Source organism: Saccopteryx bilineata, chromosome 5 (genome assembly GCF_036850765.1).
Source record: "Saccopteryx bilineata isolate mSacBil1 chromosome 5, mSacBil1_pri_phased_curated, whole genome shotgun sequence".
Taxonomy (NCBI): Eukaryota; Metazoa; Chordata; class Mammalia; order Chiroptera; family Emballonuridae; genus Saccopteryx; species Saccopteryx bilineata.
The window spans coordinates 29,949,284-29,972,840 of NC_089494.1; the positions used below are offsets into that span (position 1 = coordinate 29,949,284).

Genomic DNA, 23,557 nt, shown 5'->3' on the forward strand with positions numbered 1-23,557 from the left:
TGTTCATAAGGTGGTTACAAAAGCAGTGGACAATTCCAAGGTGATCCGAGCAGCTCTCACGATGGTATGGTCATCAGCCCGGCCAGTGACTTTTCCATGAAGCGTCGCGTGCACATGTTGAGACCGAGAAGATGCTGCTGAGATGGAGTTAGAAAGCTAATCAGAGGATTTAAACTGTGAGGGGAGGGAGGTCAACCTGCCTGAGGGGCAGAGAATGATCTATCTACCATGCTCCCACATCTGCCTTTTCTGCAGCTATTCCTTGTCACCTCTGCTTATTTTTAACAATGGAAGAAATACCATCTGTTAGACATGCCTAGGTTTTTAGATTATTCTGTGTGTGTGTGTGTGTGTGTGTGTGTAAGTTTTCATGCTTCTTTCTTGTTCTTATTCTCCTCAAGCGACAATACAGGGAAATATATTGTAACTGAAACAAGAAAAAGAAAATTAAGGGGACAGAGTAGGATAATTAGGAAAAATATTCTGATAGCAAGTGCCAATTAACTTGCCAAAGAGTCTACAAAGGTATGTCAGTAATCATATCGCTCTAGACATCAAATACCCCAGCGGAGTGGGATAACGAAGGCATGACAGAGACCCGGGGACGGCACTGGCAGTCTGGTGGAGGGGGTCTGGGTCAAAGTTCTAGGAAGTCGGGCAAAGCCTCCCTTTCCGTTTTACAGTCCATCTTCATCACGAATGCTGTTCCTTCACATGTTTCAAAAATTCCAGGTCAACGGAAAGCAGAACAAATCCATGATATTGATTTGCTACTATCTATTGACTAGAGTTCAAATTTAAAGTGGAAAATTATAGTCCCTAGGGGAGAAGAAACCTCTCAATGGGAAGAAGTAATACCAAAAGCTCCAGAATTAGGGTTTTTACTGCTCACCGGTCATTTTGTCTGCAATCAGTCTCGCAACTGTTATTTCTGGTGGACATGCCTCTGGCTCGCTCTTTCTTAAGTTTTAAATGATATAATATTTCAGGGATTCTTTTGTGGGGTGCTGCTTCTAGTCACCCTCAGCTGAGACATTTCAACTTTGAATTTTGGAACTGTGTGCTGTTCAGATACTGCAATTCCTTGGGAGACGAGATGGCCACTCAGGTGAAAGCAAACTCAAAAATCTACTACAGGAGGGTCAGTCACCACGTTCTCCTTTATACCTGCCATGCTCACATTTTTAAGTTTGTAGTATAGATTTCTAAAATTTGTGGTATTCAAAATAATAATTACTTTTTATGTATTTTTTATTTTTAAAATAAAATGGTTATGAGTATGCAGTAGCTCACAAACCAAGGGTGGGAAGGGAGGGGAAAATCTGATAATAATCTATCAGGACAGTTGAGCACCCTAGGAATGCAGACTAGGGTGATCAACTGTCCTGATTTGCTTAAAATTGAAGAGTTTCTCTGGGCATGGAACTTCTAGTGCTTCACCTGGCGCTGGTTACCCTGGTGCCGACCCATGGACATGCTGAGTATGAAAATGGGGTGGGTTAATAATAACAATAAATACAATAATTAGCAAATAAATAATAATAGAATAAACTGTGTTTTGTGTACTCATAACTGTAAACCTATGTCTGCTCACTGCTGGATGTTCAAAACTCAAATTTTTCATTTTGCCTCTAGTTAAATTTTTTATTTTGGCAAGTAAAATGTGAATATTCTGGGTGATTTCCCTCAATTCAGTGTCATTTCACCTTGTGAAACTGACTTTTCAGATACCCAACCCTTATCTATTTTAATCTATAGGCACATCTATCCTATAATCATTTCCAGCCGATGGCCAAGTAGTTGATGACCATAATGACAATTTATACACATACGACAAGTATATGAAAAGCATGCATTTCCCAGGCAAAGGAAAACTTCCACTCAAGAAGGCAATTACACATCTGAGTTTAGATATCAAGATACCTCACTATTCAGTATTATTACCAACCATGCTACATGTGGTCTAGCCATAGTTTTATGGGACTCAGGGATGCTCTGGTTACTTAAAAGGAGCTTAGTAAATGTGTCACTTTAATATTAGAACATCTATGCCCCACCACAGTTTGAAGGAGGGTTACAGGTAACATGAGAAGACATTTGACTTGCTTATTGTGGCTATCTCCAAACTGAGCATTGGGACTGCCACTGTTAGACAATCAATCAATATTTGTTGAATAAATGAGAGAAGATGTCGGGGAAAAAAGTAATAAAAAATTGGTTGTATGCTTATCCCAACATGCTTTTTGTGTAATTTGCAGTTGCTTGCCCAATAGTCTTGAATAAATTATTTCAGAAAAGATTGGAGGTGCTCCACTCAACAGGGTAAAGCAGCTTGGAAAGAGATGTAAAACCCCGTTTACTGAAAGGAAGCCTGGGGTGGGTGTTTTTAAGGCTGGAGAGGTAGAGAGTAATTGGAGGGATACTTCTGAATTTCAACCACAATTATGGTCACAATCTCACAGTTTAGCTCTAAACTGTAAATCCTACTTTTATTACTAATAATTTCATATTTATGGGTCATCTTAATTAGATAGTAAGTTTAAGTGAAGGGTTCATATTGTATATATATTCTTTCTTGGTTTCCCCAGAGTAGCATTTAATAGATATTCAAGTAATGAACTGATTGGCACATTCTTTTTTTCAGATCTTTTTAGATGGATATTTATCCTGCCTACTTTTATAGTACGTTAGGGAGGTCAATTCCACAACCTGTTCAGAAACCTCATTCCAGTGCTTAACAACCATCTTCTTTTTTATATCTAACCTCATTTTTTCCCCCTGATAGCAATTTTGGCCCATTTTTTCTAGCCCTGTCCTCAGTGGAGATGGATAACAGCTGGTTACTATTACCAGTTAACTCATTCTTCAACCTTTTTATCAAACAGAAATTAAAAAATATAATTAACTCCCAATGCAGTTCACTCTCTTTCTTATTTCTGAACCACTTCCACTGTTTTCATGATTTTAATATTATTATCTAGAATGACTAAAGGGCACAACACTTTAATATCCAAACAAGTCTACTCCAATTAGCACACCACATAAGCCAGTCAATCAACAAAAGCTTATTAAAGGCCAACACTGTGAAAAGCATTGTGAGGAGATCCCTTTGCTTCAAGGAATTTACAGTCCCACTAAAGAGATGAAATAGACATGTAAAACCCACACTAAAAACCCAGCTGACCTATGGGAAGCACTAAATGAGACAACAACTATAGAATTTTGATGGGAAAGACAGTAGTGGAGGTCAAAGAATTCATAAAGGAGATGGGGCATAAGGCGGGTTTCAGAAGTCTGGCAAGACTCAGAGAGAGGGAAGGGAGGAGAGAGGAGGGAGGTCATATCGAGAGGGTGCAATCTTAGGGCTCCGCCAAGCATGTTTTGGGTAATAGTGAGTAATCAGGTTAAACTGGTGAGTATGCAGAATGGAACAGTGAAAAACAATATTCACCAGTGTCACCCCAATAAAATTCAATTTAAAAAAATTTTTAAAAAAATGAATTGGGATATAGGGTATAAATACCAAACTAAATAGTGTGAATCTTATGAGTTAGTATTTCTCAAACAGAGGTTTCTGGAATGGGCTGCATCAGAATGAGCAGAGATTCCAGGCCCTGCCTAAAACCAAATGAATTAGAATCTCATGTGATAAGGTCTAGTGATCTTTTATTTTTATTTATTTTTTTGTGACAGAGACAGACAGAGAGGGAGAGAGAGAGAGAGAGAGAGATAGAGAGAGAGAGATAGGGATAGACAAACAGGAAGGGAGAGGTGAGAAGCATCAATTCTTCATTGCGGCACCTTAGTTGTTCATTGATTGCTTTCTCATATGTATCTTGACTGTGGGGCTACAGCAGACCAAGCGCCCCTTTGCTCAAACCAGTGACCTTGGGTTCAAACTAGTGAGCTGTGCTCAAACCAGATGAGCCTGCACTCAAGTCGGCGATCTCGGGGTTTCGAACCTGGGTCCTCTGTGTCCCAGTCCAACACTCTGTCCACTGCGCCACTGCCTGGTCAGGCATGATCTTTAATTTTAACAAGTTCTGTAGATGACTCTAACATACAGTTGGGTTTTTGAGAACTATTAGGTAATTGGGAATCATCTCAGCTGCCTGGAGCAGAATACTGTTAATAGGTTATATTTTAAGAACATGCTATGTGCAGGTGTTTTTCATATATAAGCTCATTTACTTGCAAAGCAACATTACGTAGATGCTATTATTATTCCACTTTCACAGAAGAGAAAATGAAAGCACAGAATAGTTAAGTAGTGGCTAAAGAACCGACAGCTAGAAAAAATAGAGCTGGGATTTGAACTTAAGGAGAATGACTCCAGAGGATCTGCTCTTTGCCACTGTACCATATTGCATTTTAGTGAAGAAGGTGTGCATTAAATGCCTAATAACAATGAATGAATGATTGGTAGCTGTGCTTAGGATGAACTGGAATGAAGAAAGGGAAAAAGGAGGAAACTGGGTCAGGAGTCTTCTGAAAAATCTAGTTATAAATCACAGAGCCCATGATTGGAGTATGGCAGTGGAGATGGAAAAAGGACCAGCTGTAAGAGTATTCTGGAAGTGTCCACCGGCTTGCTGGCTGATGGAATGTGGGAATGGGAAAAAGGAGGCTCCCAGATGTCATGGGATTCCTGGCAGTGCCTCAGACAGAACTAGGAAAGTCAGGATGAGCTAGTGACTTAGATGGGTGGATGATGAATTAGATATTTGACATGGTGAAGCTGAGGGTGAGGCAGGGCCACCATGCAGAAATGATCAGCAGCTAGCTGGAGAAGCAAAGTTGGACTGTCTCCAAAATCCTGGTGGACATTACTTAGCATGGTTGAGATAATAATCCTAGATGTGAAATTTAATAATATTTGTATATCTCTTATCCATTTATCAATTTGTGTACCTTCTGTATCTGTCTATAATTGTTCTGGGAAGTCTCTAATTCTATGAGGAAAACAGTTACAGTTATTACGCCAAAGATTCAAGTCTTTTCCCTTAACTACAAACCATCTCATGTTATTAAATTGCTGTTTTATATGTTGACTCAGGACAAGAAAATCCAATGAATGGCAAATAATAAAGAAGTACAGATTCTACAGAGGGTGTGTGAAAGTATACACAGGATTATGGTGTGGTATCCATACGTTATTAAATGTTAATACAACAGTAGCAACAATTAGGGTGGGTCTTGGTATTATATCAGTTCAAAGTCTGGCCCTAGACAGGCAGTTTCATTTCTAAATGTCTCATTCCTTTCTTTCTTTTTAAATTTATTGATTTTTAAAGGGAGAGGAAGGGAGAGAGAGGGGGGAGAGAGAGAGAGAGAGAGAGAGAGAGAGAGAGAGAAACATCAATTTTGTTGTTCCACTTATTTATGCATTTAGTGGTTGATTCTTGTATGTACCCCGACTGGGGATCAAACCCACAACCTTGGCATGTTAGGAGTGTGCTCTAACCCAGTGGTCCCCAACTCCCGGGCCATGGACTGGTACTGGTCCTTGGGCCATTTGGTACTGGTCCACAGAGAAAGAATAAATAACTTACATTATTTTTGTTTTATTTATATTTAAGTCTGAACGATGTTTTATTTTTTAAAAAATGACCAGATTCCCTCTGTTACATCCGTCTATGACTCACTCTTGACACTTGTCTCAGTCACGTGAAACATTTATCTGTCCCACCCTAAAGGCCAGTCCGTGAAAATATTTTCTGACATTAAACCAGTCCATGGCCCAAAAAAGGTTGGGGACCACTGCTCTAACCAACTGATCTACCTGTCCAAGGCATAAATGTCCCATTCTTTATTATCTGCAAAGTAAAACTTCTATTGGCCACATCCATCTCCCATGTGTGTTGAAGATGAATGTTGGTAAATTACAGTGCAGTTCTCAGATAAAAGGTGCTAAACAAAGAACTAATTCCATTTCCCCCCCTCAAGCAAATTATTAAATCTATACATGTCATTATCTAATAGTATTAAGTAAACATCCTACAAGGACATGACATTGTACTGGACATGGTAAAAAAGCAAATTAGGCAAATATAGACCCAACTAGGAACTTATGAGTAATTATATATATGAATAAAACTGTTATTAATATGTTTTATTAGTTACTTAATATAAGTATGCAAATAGACCCATTAGGAAACCTTTTGCATTTTATTAATCCAGTATCATAAATGATTATATTTTACCTCACATGCTAATGAAGTTTATTTATTAATCTGTGTCTTTCACATTAGCACCTGGGAAGGTTCTTCTTAGCATACCAATTTTTCTACAAGTTAAGCCAATTTTTTTTCTACTGGACTTTTGTTCTGATCTGTTAACAAATCTAAATTTCATTATCCAAGAAAAGCAATGAGATAAAGCGGTCTATTCTTCTTCTGTGCTCCTTCATAATTCACATTAATGTTAACGGGAGTTGTGCATGCATATTAAGAGGAGAAGAGAACCTTAATTAAACAAATAAGCCTTTCAGTTGATACACTATGTGATCATTTTCGCTGTGAGATGTCTGAGAAAATCATCTCCCTCTGGCTGCCCATAAGGAGAGCTACAGTGGAATCAAAGTTACATAGGGTAGGAGGGGAAGGTGATGGAGGGCTATCAGATTTTATAATGATTTTGAAAACAAGTGACCCATCCATTTTTATATTAATTAATTCCATCCATGCCTCTCATCCTTCCATGAGCACATATTAAAAAAAACCTAAACGGTAAACAAACATTTGCAGACATGCTTGACAGCTGAAAAAAATTACTAGGAAGTACAAATTGCCAGTTATAAAAATAGTCATGGGGATGTAAAGTACAGCCTAGGGAATATAGTCAATAATATTGTAATAACCGTGCATGTTGTCAGATGGGTACTAGACTTACTGGGGTGAGCACTTCGTAAGGTATATGCATGTCCAATCATTATGTTTTACACCTGAAACTGATACAATATTGTATGTCAACTGTAATTGAAAAATTAAAAATCAATGTTAAACACAGAGTTACCATATGATCCAGCAATTTCTCAAGATGTATGCACCATTGTCCCAAGATCTATGCCCAAGAGAAATTAAAAAAAAAAAAAAATATATATATATCCAAAAGCTTGCAAAAGAATGTTCATAGCAGCATTAATCATAATAGCAAAAAACTGAAAATATTGCTAAATGTCCATCAACTGATGAATGGATAAACAAAATGTGGTATATGCATACAATGGGATATTATTAAGCAATACAAAGAAGTGGATTACTGAAATACAGTACAAAATAGATGGATCTTGAAAACATTATGGTAGGTGAAAGAAACCAGCCACAAAGGACCACATATTGTATAATTTTTTATTATTATTTATTTATTTATTTTTAGTGAGAAGGCGAGAGGGGGGGGGACAGATAGGGACAGACAGACAGGAAGGAGAGAGATGAGAAGCAACAACTTATAGTTGCGGCACCTTGGTTGTTCATTGATTGCTTTCTCATATGTGCCTTGACTGGGGAGCTACAGCAGAGCATGTGACCCCTTGCTTAAACCAGCAACCTTGGGCTTCAAGCCAGTGACCTTTGGGCTCAAGCCAGCGACCATGGGGTCATGTCTATGATCCCACACTCTAGCCAGCAAATGCTCAAGCCAGTGACCTTGGGGCTTCAAACTTCGGTTCTCTGCATCCCAGTTCAACACTCTATCCACTGTGCCACCACCTGGTCAGGCTGTATTATTTCTTTTATATGAAATGTCTAGAATAGGCAAATCCCCAGAGATGGGCTGCAGATTGAAGTTTGCTGAGAAAAGGGTCATAGGGGTAGAGAGCAAATGGAAATAAGCAGTGAATGCTAATAGGTACAGGGCTTCTTTCTGGGGGTATTAAAAGTGTTCTCAATGAATTGTGGTGATGGTTGTATAATTCTGTGAATATACAAAAAACCACTGTATTGTACACTACTAATTGGTGAATGGGATGGTATATAAAATATATCACAATAAGACTGTTATTGTAAAAAGTAGATATGAGAGTCTAGCTGTTTCCTATTGAGACAAGCATTAGAGAGATTTGCAGAATGTTAAAGAAAAATTAGTGAAGTCTGATACCAAACAAACTGCGTGCTGGGTGCTGCAGTGGCTCCGTGACCTCGCACTCAGCCCCTCAGAGGAAGGGCCATCTGTCTCGGGTCTTCCTTTAGTAAAGAAGTAAATGCCAACCCAACAAGCCTAAATCTGACCAGAATGCAACCTATATACTTTTTAGTTACCTTCCTTGTATCTCTCCATCATTTTCTATCTCTTGTCCTCTTTACACAGACACACTCTATCCGTCACTTCCTTACTCTCTCCTGTTCACAACTTACTCCTATTGGGTGCCAAATGTCCTCTCTGGTGCTTAGTTGCAAATGAACAAAAGCTAGGAAGTATAATACATAAATATATAAAAATTATCCGCGATCACACTACTGGGTTTCATGGAAGTCAATAACAGCTTATTACACTCTCTATTTTGCAATTCTATTATGGGCTCAATACTGCCAGCCATAAAATGTGGCATTTCTGAGCCCAAGCCTGTGACAGTGATAATGAAAAAAGGCAAAACAAAAAGGGGGGAGTCATGGCTCTCTCCAACTTGAACGAAAACTTAAAATTGCTAAGGCATTTAGCTCATAGGCAAATTGGTAAATTAACAAAATGAAGAAACAAAATATTCATGGCTCATATTGTGAAAGAGAAAGTAAATAATTTAAGATAAAATATGAGGTGAGAAAATTCAGTTACAAAGGGGACAGAAATATGAACAAAAGTCTAACTGATTTTCAGTTTCTATTTCTTTCCGTCTGCAATCATAGAGAGCCCCGGAGAAGGGTGGGTGACTGCGCTCATGGTAGCCTTTGACATGCAGATTGTTATTATTATTATTCTTTTCCCGAAGTCATATATTTCCCTCAGGCTCAATATATACAGCCATTTTACTCTTATTTGTAAGGTTCTCTGTATTCAGTGTATGTATTTCTATATCCAGCTTGCACCTGAATTAAAAACTTTGACCTCCTTTGCCTTTCATTTTCCAAGTGAAATTTCATGTTTCAAACTGGCCTCTACTTCATGAAGCAAGCACCTTCACTCTAGCCTGTTGTTGGCCTTTTGCCTTTGGGGAAATGACTGTTAAAATTTCATTGGCCTGGCTGCATGAGCTAGGTTACCCTTCATACCCATAAAGTTGAAGGGATACCCAGACTTTACAACCACTATCTAGAAAGAGGTAATGACAGGCATGACCACATTACATTTATTGTACAGGAGAACTATAACAGCCTTTATGGGATCAAGGTAAAGAGGAGAAATGTACGACAGATGTCATGCTCCCTGGAGATTTAAGTATTCAGTCTCTAACCTAATTTAAAAATCAAGTCAAAATGTATCTTTATGGGTAATGTATTATAAGACAACTTCTAAAGCAGCCCAGTGAAATAACTATGAGCCATGCATTAAGAATATCAAGTCCAAAACCCATTCATACACTCTGGTCTGAAATACATGAAGAAAAAAAGAAAAGAAAAAAAAATGTCTCTCCATCTGAATACATAGTCTATCTGTATTCAGCACCACCAAGCGATTAGGTAACCTTTGAAAGTAGTTCACAGTTACATTTAGAAAGGGGTGAGGTGAAGCTCATAAAATATAAATGATTGAATGATTTTACCTGTCATTACTTATTATAGTTTATTATGCAAAACTGTCCAGGCTAAACAAACAAATAAATAAATAAAACAGCATGCCCACCCGAAATACAAAACAGAGATTAGAAGAAAATTTTAAAAAGCAGAACAGAAATTTTAGTGGGCTTCAAGTCAAAGGCAATTCTGATGGTTGGCTACTTAGGGTGGGGCCATGGGGGAAAAAAGAAGTAAATCCTACCAAGTCAGGTACTGTACTGATAGCTTTGTTTACGTAACTGTTGAACTTAAACTTCACAATGACTTGGAGAAAATGTGCTTTTATCCCCAATTTACTAAGTAGTAGACTGAAACTCAAAGGGGTTAATGAAAGTCTGGAGATGTAAGTATTCAGACTTTGTAAGGGACAGAGATTTAACTTGGGTAAGTATTAATTTGGTGGTGGTGATATCTGTGTCGTTAGTGGTTGGTGGCGGTGGTAATGGAGGAAGGTGTGTGTGTGTGTGTGTGTGTGTGCGTGTGTGTGCAGGAGTGCTTTCTTTAAAACAACTCACAGCAGGGTGCCATTATAGAGTTGTCCTAATTTCAGTAAGATATATAGTATATTTTAGTATAAAGCAAATGAACATAGATGCTTTAGATTTGCAAATCTTGGAAATTTTGGACGTAAAAAGTTGATGCCTCTAGATTTTTAAAAATACCTTTGTCATGATATAGGTTTTTCTATAAGACTGAACCAGTGTACCTTTGAGGTATACTTACATTAGCTGAATTAAGAAGTAACAGTAAAGAATATTCAACTGATGGGCTTGGAGAAATAGAGTTGATGCAAACAAACAACTGTAAACCAAGTTCACCATTTTGATTAAAGACCACATTTCTTTAGAATGTTTACTTCAGGTATAACAGGGCTTCATATACTAAGACAGAAGCAATCTGGCTTAGCTTTTTGTTATAGCTCTATGTGCATTTGGTTTAAAATTAACCTTCCCATATTCATATGCTGCAAAAAATTTAAAAAAAAGAAAGCATAAAGTGTGATTTGGCATTAGTACCATAGTGTGCAAAGTTCTGATAACCTACCTGCTAAAAATTCAGTGTAGCCTGGGCAGATGCATAATATTACCTGTTAAGACAGTTACTAAGGGTGAAATGACACCATCCCTTCTGACTTCTAACCTTCTTTATAGCACCTACTATAATCTGAAATAATCTCAATTATTTTGAGTTAGTTGTTTATTCTCTCCTTGTCACGGGAATCTAAGTTCCACAGGAACCATTGCCTGATTGTCTTGTTTAGGACAGAATAAAATGGTTGCTAACTCCCTTGATTTGACATGGTGTTGCTTTGTTGTTCCGGAAGTACCTATGTAAATAGCTCACCCCTTCCAGGGAAATTGGTTGTTATAAGTAGTTTACCTGGTTATACAATATTTTGCTTGCTTTTATTTTAAACTTAAGAAATTAAAGTCTGATTTTTCCTTCCTTCACTAAAACAAAAAACGTACCATAAAACTAGAGACTTCATTGCCATATGCCCAGTGTCTAGAACAGTGCCCAATGCAAAGCAGGCCTTTAATAGAGTTGAATAAATAAAGAGTAATTATTAATGTGCTTGGCAAAAGGTGGGCATTCAATACATGTTATTAATAAAATAAACAAAAGAAAATAAAATTTTAAAACAGAGAAAGTTTCTATTGGCAGGTATTATACTTTGCTCTTTGTTAACCCATTACAAAAGAAATTTGCTAGGCACAATTCCTTTGAGTACAAAACCATACAAAAGTAGACAGACAAAGGTACTTGATCAACAGCATCAAGGTTTTTCCATTCAGCCTCCAAAACCAGTCAACAACTCAAAGGCTTTGAAGTGAGCGATATATAATTTAAAGAGGAGAATACAGCAGCTATGATATAAAAGAATGAATTTTAAACACAAATTTATGATAAAAATCAGTTTAAAGGATATATGGATTGACAAGGTCATTAAATAACTTAAGAAATCAGGACTGATTTCTGGGGCTTTCACTCTAGACAGGGCATGATTTTGTTAGCCAAAGGGTATTTCTCTCCAGTGCTTAGGAAGCAGTATCTGCTAGACCCCAGGAAGGTGGCCAGAGGCTGATAGCAACGGGCTTGTCAATGAAGGGGCCTGAGCTTCCTTCGCCCTTTGGCTACAAGGAGCCACAGGCAGTCTTCCTGCCAGGTAGTGACATAAAGAGTAAAATGCCTAAAGGAATCCAAACACAAAATGGAAACATTTAAGCAGCTTGATCCCCTAATAATTCTCTTTCAACAGCAGGCAAACAGGATACAGGGAAACTACCAAAGTCGGTGAGTTCTAGAGCTGCATACTTTCCCACAGGAATGTATGGCCTGTGTAAGAGTCACAGTTGAATCTGCAAGGAGGTCATTCTGAATTCAGCAAAGAACCAGACAACACATGTGAAGATATGAATGAATGAGATCCCCCATGAGTTTTTTTTTCCAAAATGATCAGGAGTAGGCTAAATTAACTAATGAGCTAAACTACTTATTACATATCATCAACATGAATGGATCAGCTAATACCAGAAAAGCACACAACACTGAGATTTACAAGCATAGCCATGGCCAACACATTTGCACTTCAGCGATGCAAGACTTGGTGAGACGCAGGAAGCAGGATTTCAGTCCTTGCTCAAGCCCTTGGCCAGGTGCCACTGTATATGGTACATCTACACAACCAACATGAAAGCCCTAGGTTCAGGAAAATGTCTATGAAATGTAGATAATGGGGGAAAAAATAATACATATTTAAACCACACATCTAACTCCTGGAGAACCTTAAAGCAATCAATCTTTTTTTAAATAAGAAAGAAATGAAGTCAATAGCATCTGAGCAACAGATGAGAATTAAAGCAAAATCTGTTGGCTAATGGTAACAGCTTTTGTGTTCCTCGTTGCTGAAAATGTGCACGTAGCAGAAGCTCCAATATGCTCCCAAACTCAGATGCAAAAGGCTACGGAAAACAGTTGCTATTTTTACACTGGAGATAAAATCAAACACCACCTTTCATATCTTACTCTTGCTAAAAGAGTGGAAAGGAACAAAATCCAAGTTGTTAGATGTCTAAAAGGATCTAGGAGGCCCTGTGATTTCAACCAGAGGAAGACAGAGAGCATACCGAACAACAAAAAAAGCCAACTGTGTTATGAAGTATGACCCTGCTGAATCAAATCATCTGAAATAAACTATAAAGTTAAGAATTAATTTAGTAAAATTCTATAAAATGGGAAGCTCTAAGTTTCTAAAATTATATTTATAGACTGCTCTAGTTAAACCTTTATAGTTTTTTTAACACCTTAAAGAGGAAATTTTTACTTTATAAATTAGTATGACATTATAGAAGTAGTAATAGTTATGATAATAATTCTATTAGTTTTCTATTGAGGCTGTAAAAAAGCACCATAAACTTAGTGGCTTAAACAATAAAAATGGGCTGAAATTAGGGGTTGGCAGGCCTGTGTCTCTTCAAAGACTCTCCAGAGGGAATCCGTTCCCTTGATCTTTCCACATTCTAGACGCTGCCCACATTCCTTGGCTCATGACCCCCTCCCTCAATCTCAAAACCAGCAAATTTATACATACTGCATTTCTCTATACCTTTCTTCCATAGTCATATCTTCTTTTTCTACTTTTAAGGCCCCTTGTGATTACAATGAACTCACTGGTGAAGACCCAGGATAATCACCTTACCTGGAGGTCAGCTGATCAGCAACTTTAATTCTCCTTTGCCATTGCAACATAACATGTCCACAAGTGCCGGGGGTTGAAATAGGTACGCCTTTCGGTGACCATTAGTTTGCTTACCACAGTAATTCACATCTGCGGAATGTGTATTAGTTGTTACTCTTCTAAGCATGTTGCATGATTAATTAAACAAATATAGTTCTCATAATAATGGTTGATTCTATTATAATTCCTAGTTTTCAGATGAGAAGACTAAGTCACAGAGAGATTAAATAACTTCCTCAACATTACATCCATAGAAAGTAGAAGAGCCAGCACTGAACTCAGATGTTCATATACAGAGCCTGCACTTCTGTCTGAACTCTGTAGCATAGAAATTTTGGTGATCATAATTACTACTTGGAAAAGGGGCAACTTTAAAATTCAAAATGTCAAAAGGAAAGTCTATGGAGACCACGAGGATAAACAAGCCAATGTCTACTGAGAGATATATCCACTGATATCAGTATTGTTTATGTCCCCTAAATTTCATATATATATATGAATATACAGGATAGGACAAAAGTGGGTTTACAGTTGTGAGTATGTGAAATACAGAGTTCATTCCTGTATTATTTATTAACAGAGAGGAGACATTCATATACAACATAATTTCAGCCCATTTTGTTGTTTAAGTCGCTAAGTTTGTGCTCCAACATCCAAACACTGAGCACATCTGATGGCAAATACCTCTCAGCATCTTTCAGAGAGATATCTATCTTTTAAGGGTTTCATTTGAGGACCAAACTGGTTCATCAACTATTACCTCCTATCGCTCACCTTCAGTCCGTGGAAGAGAAGGGTAGATACTGAGAGAGAGAGATTTTCTGAGATGAGAAGTTATGAGTAGAGAAAGTAAGAAACAGAGATGTTTCTGTATCTAATCCACAACAAAATAAATGAGGAGTTTACAAGAAATCCCTTCAGAAAATCTGAAGGCGGCTATATGAAAGGAGACTGTCATTTCTACTTCCTCCCACTTTGCTTGATGATTTGCAAACACTTACTGAACTTTCTATTCCAAGCACAAGAGCATTCTTGGGAGAGTCTGACGCGTGGCCTTCATTGGGGAGAGGCACAGCCCTGCCTGGCTCTGCCCCGGAGAATTCTGAAGATGCCAAGCCGGTTGTGGCATCCCTGTGGCAGGGTGAGGAGAAAAGGGAGCGGTAGGAACAGGTTGTATTTCTGTCATGTGGAAGCACAAGAGATCATAATTCCTGAGGGCCAAGGGCCAAGTAGATGCCGTGGAAGGAAGTGAGGCTAAAGCCGTCTCAAACTGAAGTCCGCCAGCTTAGGTAGAGAGACGCCAGGGCTGTGCCATCTGAGATCGGAGGGTCTCAGGAAGTCAGTGAGAAAACGAAACTCCTACAGCAGTGATGGGTGCAGTAGGGAGCCCCCTGAAAAATCCACAGAAATGGACCACAAAAGATCACCCAACAGCCCAAGTACACCAGATACAACCAGTTAAGTAAACCTCTCTCTTTGTCTTAATAGTGCCCTTCTCTTTCACCTGGTTGCAGAGACTGAGAAGCAGGAGGAGTCGTGATCCTGACACCGAACTGCAGGCTGTTTTCTGACTGGACCTTGCTGAGCCAGGTCTAGCCAATGGAGCGACCGCACATGTAATCTTGTCTCACAACCCCACTGTGTCGGGAGAGCAGGTATGCTAGCCTCAGTTTGAAAGTGGGGAAAATGAGGCTCAGGGAAGTTAAGTAATTTGTGTGAAGCCCTGTAGCTGCTGTGTAGAGGGTTGTGAATCAGACCAGAGCCATGTGACTCAGAACCAATGACATCTTTGCTGGACCACAGAGCTTCTGTAGGTGACAGCTAATGTGCCCACAGGCCTGGCCATACACACACCTAGAATCATGGGGGTGGGCAAGGGGTGTGGTTTGTTTACTCTGTCTTCTCCAATTCAGAGGGACTGTCCTAGAGCTCACAATTTAGGACTCGCATATAATTTACCCACGTACCACTTTTGGCACTAAGGGCTGCAGGAATTGCCCGCCTCTCGACCAAGCATGGACCTGTTTTCAACAACAGATGTATTATATAACGGTTTCCTGTCATCAGCAGGACTTTCAGAGCCACCCAGGAAGTCTCTTGCCCCTGCAGAAGAGGAGCAAGCACTTTCTCAGTTTAAATCTGTATGCATTTAGTTGAAAAGGAGGAAGAGCTTGCATTTTCTTTTTCTATGTGCACACAAAGGAGTGATTTCACCAGGTCAAACAAACAAACAAACAAAGAAAACCGACTCAGCCTTCACAGCCAGTCCTTACCTCAGCATGGCACCAAAACCCTTCCTTTTTATCTTCCTTTCCGGATCTTCATTTTCCTCTTTCTGCTTTTTCTCCTTGGCTTTCAATTTGCTCTTTTCTTTCTTCTTCTCCTTCTCCTTCGGTTTTTTGACTTTCCTGGCTTTATTGTCTGTGTCCTCGAGCTCAGAGTTCCCATGAGGGGCAGAGTCACAGTTTAGGGCTCCTTGGCCAGAGTGAGAGCTCTTATCAGACAGTCCGTCTGTACAAAGAAATAAGAAACCGATACCCATGGTCAGGGGCACTTACTGTTAGTACATCGAGAATAAAAGCACTCTGGAGTTCTACCCTTTCATGTGGCTCCTTGGACTCTTCGAAGAGACAACTGCCTGAATCTGGTGACTTGGAGCATGAGTTGGAGTTGGGAGTGAGAGACCACTGGTTGCCAGCCAGTGGTCTGAAAGGTTTGCCAAACGGTAAAACACCATTCTCTCTACTAGCCAGCGTGTCAACCTTGATCAGCTCAGAAAGCACACACATGCTGGGAGGCAAACAGGGTGAGTTATTTTCAGGAGAGGTTTTTGAGGACAGAAATCGCCCAGCTGCTTCTACCCAATTAATGCAGCCAGTCCTCGGGTCCACGCTGCTTCTAATGACTCCAATGAGAATGTCAAGAAATGCATACTGAGTGCTCCTACCCTAAGGGTAAATGATAGTTGGTCCTTGTAGGAAAGTGAGAGAGAAAATTTCTTCAGCGTTTGCACTATAAAATAAATTGCCCATTGCCTTATCCAATTCCATGTTCGTTAAGCCAAAGGGTAAAACATATCAGGAAAATGAATTACTTTTAATATCAAAAATATAATTGGGAGACTTAAATCATTTCTCTCCGTAGTTAAGCACACATTCTGGCCTGTGATTCGTGGGGAATAACGAGACGAAGAAACCACTTTAGGAAGCACGTCGCCCTACCAGTTTCTAACTCTTCGGGTCCATCGTAAGATTTGTCAATGGCCGCTCGGAAGCTCTCGTTGCAGCCGCGGCCGCGGACCATGTGCGGGCGGGGCCTGTGGAAGGGCAGTTCGTTCTTCCGGACCTCGGCCACCGCGGTCTGGAGGCTCTCCAAGGAGCTGGACTTTTTCAAACCTAGAGTTGGACCAAAGTCTTTGCTTGGAGATTCTGGAAAAGAAAGGGCAACAGGTTACCTTTTCCATACCGAAACAGTGTGGTGTCCTGGAAAGGGCTGTTGTTCCAAAAATATTTCTTTTTGGGCATCTTACAAAAAGGTGTGTGAAGCGAGTGGCCATTGGAAATAAACCCCACCCAGCTTTGCCACTTTTAATGACTTTGAGCAAGTGGTTTGATTTCTTTGAGCCTGTTTCCCTTTGGATACAGTTGTGGTACAATTTAAAATAATATCATATAGAACTAAATATGTATGTGTGTGTGTGTATATATATATGTGCATGCCCATGCATCTATATATGTAAATTTGAAAGGTTATAGCAGTCTACAGAGATGATGTGAATGAGAGTGTGTGTATGACTATGTGCGGATATACACATGTGGTCACATACACACACACACAGAGCACCTAACATAATGGATGCTTTTCTCCCAAGTACTCCCATGCATTGTAGCTTCTACTGTCTTCATCACTGTTTTTATAATTATTAAGTACCACACTCTGCACAGAAATCAAAGAACCTGGAAGTGACTGCAGTTTTTGTGATTAAATACTTAGCCTTACTTTGGTGGCTGTTAATGTGTGGTGACTGGAATTTATCCAGTCTATAGACAAAAAAAGCAAAGCAAGAAAGAAAACAACTTTTCTGTGTCAGTGTTTATTATTACAAATTATTTCTTTTGGGGTATTTACGAAGGGGGCTACTTCATAATATAATATATAATATAATATAATATAATATAATATAATATATAATATTCCAAAAAGAAAATAGCAAAACCTAAAAACATTTTTGATTTGACTTTGGGTAATGAGTATACAACATAATCAACAGTTCAAATGCTAAAGAAATGTTTACCTGAAACCTATGTATTCTTATTGATCAATGTCACCCCATTAAATTTAATTTTCTAATAAAACTAAGAGAAGAATTTGTGTTGTACCCTAGTATTTTTCATGTGCACTGTTTGCCTTGCCCTCTGTCGGCCTCCCTTCCCCCCGTGCACTGACTCCATTCCACCCACAGCCAGGCTCCCAGGTGCCCAGACCAGGATGAGGCTACAGAAATACCAGCAGCACAGGTTTATGTTAAAAACGGAAGGAATTCTATCAGGGCTCTTTTCCATCGGGGCCAAAAATCATGATTCTCTTCAATTACGAAGAAGATTATTATTATGACGAGGCAACACCTGCCTCACTGGAAATAACTACGTTGTGGTTTTTCAGTGGAAATAAATGTGATAGTGATGTGGGTGCATATGGAGGGGTATGTGCATAAAGTGCCTGCACTTCAATGCCTAGCAGACAGTCAGACTCACTAAACAGTGCTGTCTTGTCTTACTGTGATTGCTGTTTTTGCTCTATCACTGCCCCCACCATGGACACTGCCACTAAATGCTTAACACAGTACCAAGTAAAACAAAGGATACAAAAGTAGTACAGCAAAGATGAAATGCCCATATAAACACATATAACATTAAATAAGAATATACACTCTTCCATATGTTCTGGACATATTAAAAGTAAAAATAATGACAACAATGCTGGAAGTTAACACTGTTTAGTCCTGTTCTAAGTGCTTTACCTATATTAACTCACTATAATCCTTAGAGTTGTGTTACTGCACATTAGCCCCATTTCACAGATGAGGAAACCAAGGCACAGAGCAGTGAAATACCTGGTCCAAAGTTGCACATTTAACCAGCGTCAGAACTGGGACTGGCTCCGAGGCAGCCTCATTCTACCTCCTCTGCGCCGTTTTGCCTAGAGCAGCACTTGGCCTCTGCTCTGTACTTGGTTATGGTCAAGTCATTTAAATTGGCTAACAGATTCCTCAATTCTAAAATAAGAGCGTTAGTGTAGATTAGTCCTGAGCCTAGTCAAGCAGGCACACTGTAAAAACTGGATATATATTATTTTACAGTTTCATCATTAACTTACAGGAGGCAATTTTGCACTTTGAGCTATATACATGATGACACTAAACACTGCATTTCACAGAGTGACAGTGTGTCTCCAATAAATGTAACAGGGATGAGACTAAGCTAAAAACCAAAATTACAAGAAATTTCAGGCACTATTTGCAAGTCATAAGTACTGAGAATATATTACTAAGGAATCCAGAAAAGGGGATGTTTCTTCTACTCCCAGGAAGGAAGGTAAGTTGAAGAAATAGAAATAGAATAAAATCATTTCTGACAAGAAAACAAAAAGCAACACAGAAGCTTGGGGTGTTGAAGTAACAGTAAAAGCTTTGGAGTTTACAGAAAATATTTTACACCATCAAGCCCTGGGGATGTCTGATATGAAGTCTGGTGAAAACACAAAGATGAAAAGTATCTTAGAAAGCCTTCTTCTGTCAACAACAGTAACCATCTTTTATTTATTAATTGCCATCCAGGAGATTATATTAGAACCCAAACTGTAAGTATTCACGTCAACTCTTAGCAATAAATTCCAGGGAACATGAAAATGAATACATCATCCAACCTATAAGGCATGTTATCTAAAAGGAGCTCATCTGGAGCTTAGCAAGAAGTGGTATTTGAGAAGGAACAAATAAATACATTGTTACTCATTCTAAGTACACTGAATACCAAGGATTCATGCATTATGCAGTATTAAGGGCCAGCAATTAATTCACTTTGTATAAAGAGAAATCACAAATTAGAAGTATGAACTGATGTTGGCTAAAATGATACCTAGCTCACCTAGCTCTATCGGAGGCGGCGGTACACAGCGCAACTAAACACAGCGCAACTAAACACAGCGCAACTAAACGCAGAAAGGGTGGCTGAGATATAATGTGGACTCGGGGGTTTTCAGGTTTGAGAAACAATGTTTGTATTTATTCCTAGGGAGCAAACAGGATGTAGTAGTGGGAGAGAGATTGATGGTAAAGAGGAGAATCCAAACTCAGGAAAGTCTTAACAAAGACTTACAGGTGCATTGACCTGACAGAACTGAATCTCCAAGAGAAAGGGGACTCTGACGTGGACCCTGACCAGGGCTCATGTTTCCATTATGTCAGAAGGGTTCTGACAAAGTCAAGGTTACTGGTTGTGGGAGGGGTTATTATGTCAACTGATGGGCATCAGCACTAGATTCCAACCAAACACTTGGAATAAAGTACCCTACCACATAAAGATTTTATCATGTACAATAAATAGTTACATTCTATTTCTCTTCTCTACTCCTACCCTCACCAACTCCAGTTTGGGTTCATAATGCATTGGGAATTCTGTAGCCTTTATAATGGGAAGATTCACTGTCTACTTATAGCTTATTTACCCAAATCACATTTTTTTAGGATCCCACTAAAAGTAAAGGTCTCTTTGAAGGAATAATATAAGTAATTAATCAAAATCAAAACCTCATTCTATCCCATTGAAGTCATTTTAAATTATGATCACTCCTCACGTTTTCATCTGTAGCTGATATGATACTGGCTGTGGCTGAGTTTAAGTAATTGTCTGAGAGAATGATCTATGAATACCACGTGTGATCAGTCATGGGATGGACTTTGTCCAAATCTGAGTATTTACTTGTCCTGCTTTGAGCACCTACAGAACTAATCTGATTATGACTGTTCAATGATTTCCAGGCCAGCTTAGGTTAGTTGCAAATGCCAACGAATAAATCTTCCAAAGTTTAATAATAAGGCTTTATTTTTTAACTTATGACTTCTATGTCCAGTGACCATATTCTCTAAGATCCTGATAAACTTATCTCGCCATCAGAAATACGAACTTGACATACACAAACATCTAAAAATAAATGTTATAACAGTTATCAAGGCTGCTAAAGGAGGGATCTCACATGTTAAAAATGATTCACAAGGTGATATACTAAAAATATTCTTAAAGTTCCACATGCCAAATGCTCCCTTAAAATAAATGCATCATAACAAAATACCATTGTAATAATTTATTTTAAAGATGTTATAAAATTTTCAAATATTCTCATATTCTCAAATGATGGGGATTGTTTTGACTTGGTCCCAGAAGACTTCCTCATATAGAGTAAAGGGAAGTTTCAGTGTCATGCTTTCTGGTCCCACCATTCCTCAGACACATCCACTACTGTATGCCATCCAGGAAAACACAATGTTATGAAGAGAATGAACACACACTCCAAGATTAAAGATGTAAGGAAGTCATGCCATCAAGTCTCATGTGCATAAAACAGTGTGAGTAGAGGGGAGTACACAGTGACCGTGCAGGTGGAGAGGTGCCCCTGCAAAACAGATTCCTTTTTTTTTGTTTTGTGACAGAGACACAGAGAGAAAAACAGAGAGAGGGACAGATAGGAATGGACAGACAGAAAGGGAGAGAGATGAGAAGCATCAGTTCTTCATTGTGGCACTTTAGTTGTTCATTGATTGCTTTCTCAAATGTGCCTTGACTGGAGGGGGGCGGCTACAGCAGACTGAGTGACCCCACACTCAAGCCAGAGACCTTGGGCTCAGGCCAGCGACCATGGGGTCATGTCTATGATCCCACACTCAAGCCAGCGATCCCGTGCCTGAGCCTGGTGAGCCCACAGTCAAGCCGGCGACCTCGGGGTTTCAAACCTGGGTCCTCTGCATCCCAGCCCGATGCTCTATCCACTGTGCCTCTGCCTGATCAGGCTAAAACAGATTCTTAAAACACTGGAAAACCATTGTGCCAGCTTTCTAGCTAGAAAGCCCTTTTTCAAAATATAATGAAATAGAAAGTCCCTCCGGGAGAATTGTTTGGATGGGAGCCTCAGTTCCTTTGACTCAGCCTTGGTTTCCTGCCCCTGCCCTCGGTCTGAGAGCTGTTCTTGGTCCCTGCAAGGCAGGTGATTAGGATGACAGAATAAAAAACAGTCTAGAGAGTAGTGGTTAATCGTGAGTGATTATGAGGAGAGGCTGTGAAAAATCCCAGCATGCCCCACTCTGCTACTTATTTCTGGAGTTATTAAACCCACTAAACCTCAGTTTCTTAATCTGTAAGATGAGGATAAGACAAGGATGCAATAGTGCTCATAAAACAGTGGTGATAATAATTGTCACTGCTACTTCTAAACAGTGGTGGGATTCAAATAATTTAACAACCGGTTCTCTGCTCTAATGACCATTTTAAGTATAAAAAAATGATATACCGACGGGTAGTTTATTATCTCACACGTTTAATACTTAAATGAGAACAATAAAAGAGGTACACAAAACTAGATTATGTTACAAGAATTTAAAAGTATTAATGTAAAAATATTAAGTAATACCTGACAGAAAAACAATAAAACAGTTACTTAATGAAGATATTTTCACTTTGCTTCTTGATTAGTGTCCTCACTTTCAATTTTTTTCGTGTATGGACAAAAATGAACATTACTATGGGCACTTAGAACAGGCTGTTGTGCAAATGAACATTAAAAAAGAGTAAGGAATGTAAATTTGTAATGCGCACTTTGGGCGGCTGCCCAGACAACCAACTCAGAGAGACCCCTGATTACAAGTGCCATTTTAACAACCGGTTTGCTGAACTCAACAAAAAATTAGGTATCGGTGCTGCCGAACCGATGTGACCCAGCTGAATCCCACCCCCGCCCCTGCACGTGTGAGTAAGTAAAGGCCCCGCACAATCCATTTGGCCAGTCCACTCCTTACCTCTTGGATAAAACCGTTCCTTCTGCAGAATGCTGAAAGGGGCTGCATAGAGAAATACCATCTTTCCTTTTCTTATATTTAAAAGCTGACCTGACTTATTTTTCCAATAAATCCTTACATTTTTCTTCTGAAATAAAGTGCGTGAGTGTGTGTGTGTGTGTGTGTGTGTGTGTGTATATATATATATATATATATATATATATATATATATATATGTACATCTATCTGTTCATCCCATACAGAGGCTGCTCATGGGAAGATTAATGATGGCGCCTCGGTTGCCCTTCCCTTTAGGCTATAATCACTTAATTAGTCAGAGATTTCATTGGCAATGTTTGAATTTCCCCATTCTAACATTAAAAATCTCACATTAAAAGAAATGTCTTAATCCAGAAGACCAGTAATTGAATCTTCCATTATTGATGAAATTGCTTCCAATACATTCTTATTAAAATGTAAGAAATTATTTGGAGAAAGGTATTCACTTTCAGATACATGGCACATTTTTCTTCCTGCTAGAGCTTAATAATTAACAAATACTTATGATAAATTAACAATAGATATTTTTTAAAAATAAAGGAATTGTGCCCAGTCCTAAGTTGGGGATCAAAATGATTGCGATGCTATCCGGGGGTCACAGCATGAAACCTGAAAAGGCCAGGAATTCGTCAAGATAGCTTGCTTGCTTTCATGATCAGTTTGGTCTTTCTGTATTATGAGCAATGAACTTGGGCAAATACAATAGAAATGCTTTACTTGCTTCATGGGGAGTTGTGATGTGAAATTAATAGGCTTAAATCTCTTTGAATGAAAAATGATTATAAATTCCAAGTAGAAAGTCACACCACCATTTTATTTCTTCAATACATCACGTTGTCTTTTTACTTTAGATTATACTTACTGAAAATTTTGTATATTTGATTTTTTAGTAGTTTCCCTAGAGGCAAAATGTCTTATGTGCTTTAATAGATATCGTTGCAAATCCATTAGCCTAGAAAAAAAATCCCCCATAATATCCAAATGTATAATTTCCCAAATTGT

The 23,557-nt window shown here is 38.9% G+C and overlaps 1 protein-coding gene across 2 annotated transcripts in view; it reads right to left on the reverse strand.

Moving 5' to 3' along the window:
* The window catches only part of PARD3B (par-3 family cell polarity regulator beta), a 1,080,223-nt gene that overhangs the window by 295,477 nt on the left and 761,189 nt on the right, over positions 1 to 23,557 (reverse strand). For both annotated transcript variants that reach the window (XM_066278755.1, XM_066278754.1), the window contains 2 exons: positions 16,671 to 16,877; positions 15,723 to 15,960 (listed from right to left, as the gene is read on the reverse strand). In XM_066278755.1, coding sequence (XP_066134852.1) covers positions 15,723 to 15,960; positions 16,671 to 16,877 — 445 coding nt within the window. The remainder of the gene's footprint in view (positions 1 to 15,722; positions 15,961 to 16,670; positions 16,878 to 23,557) is intronic.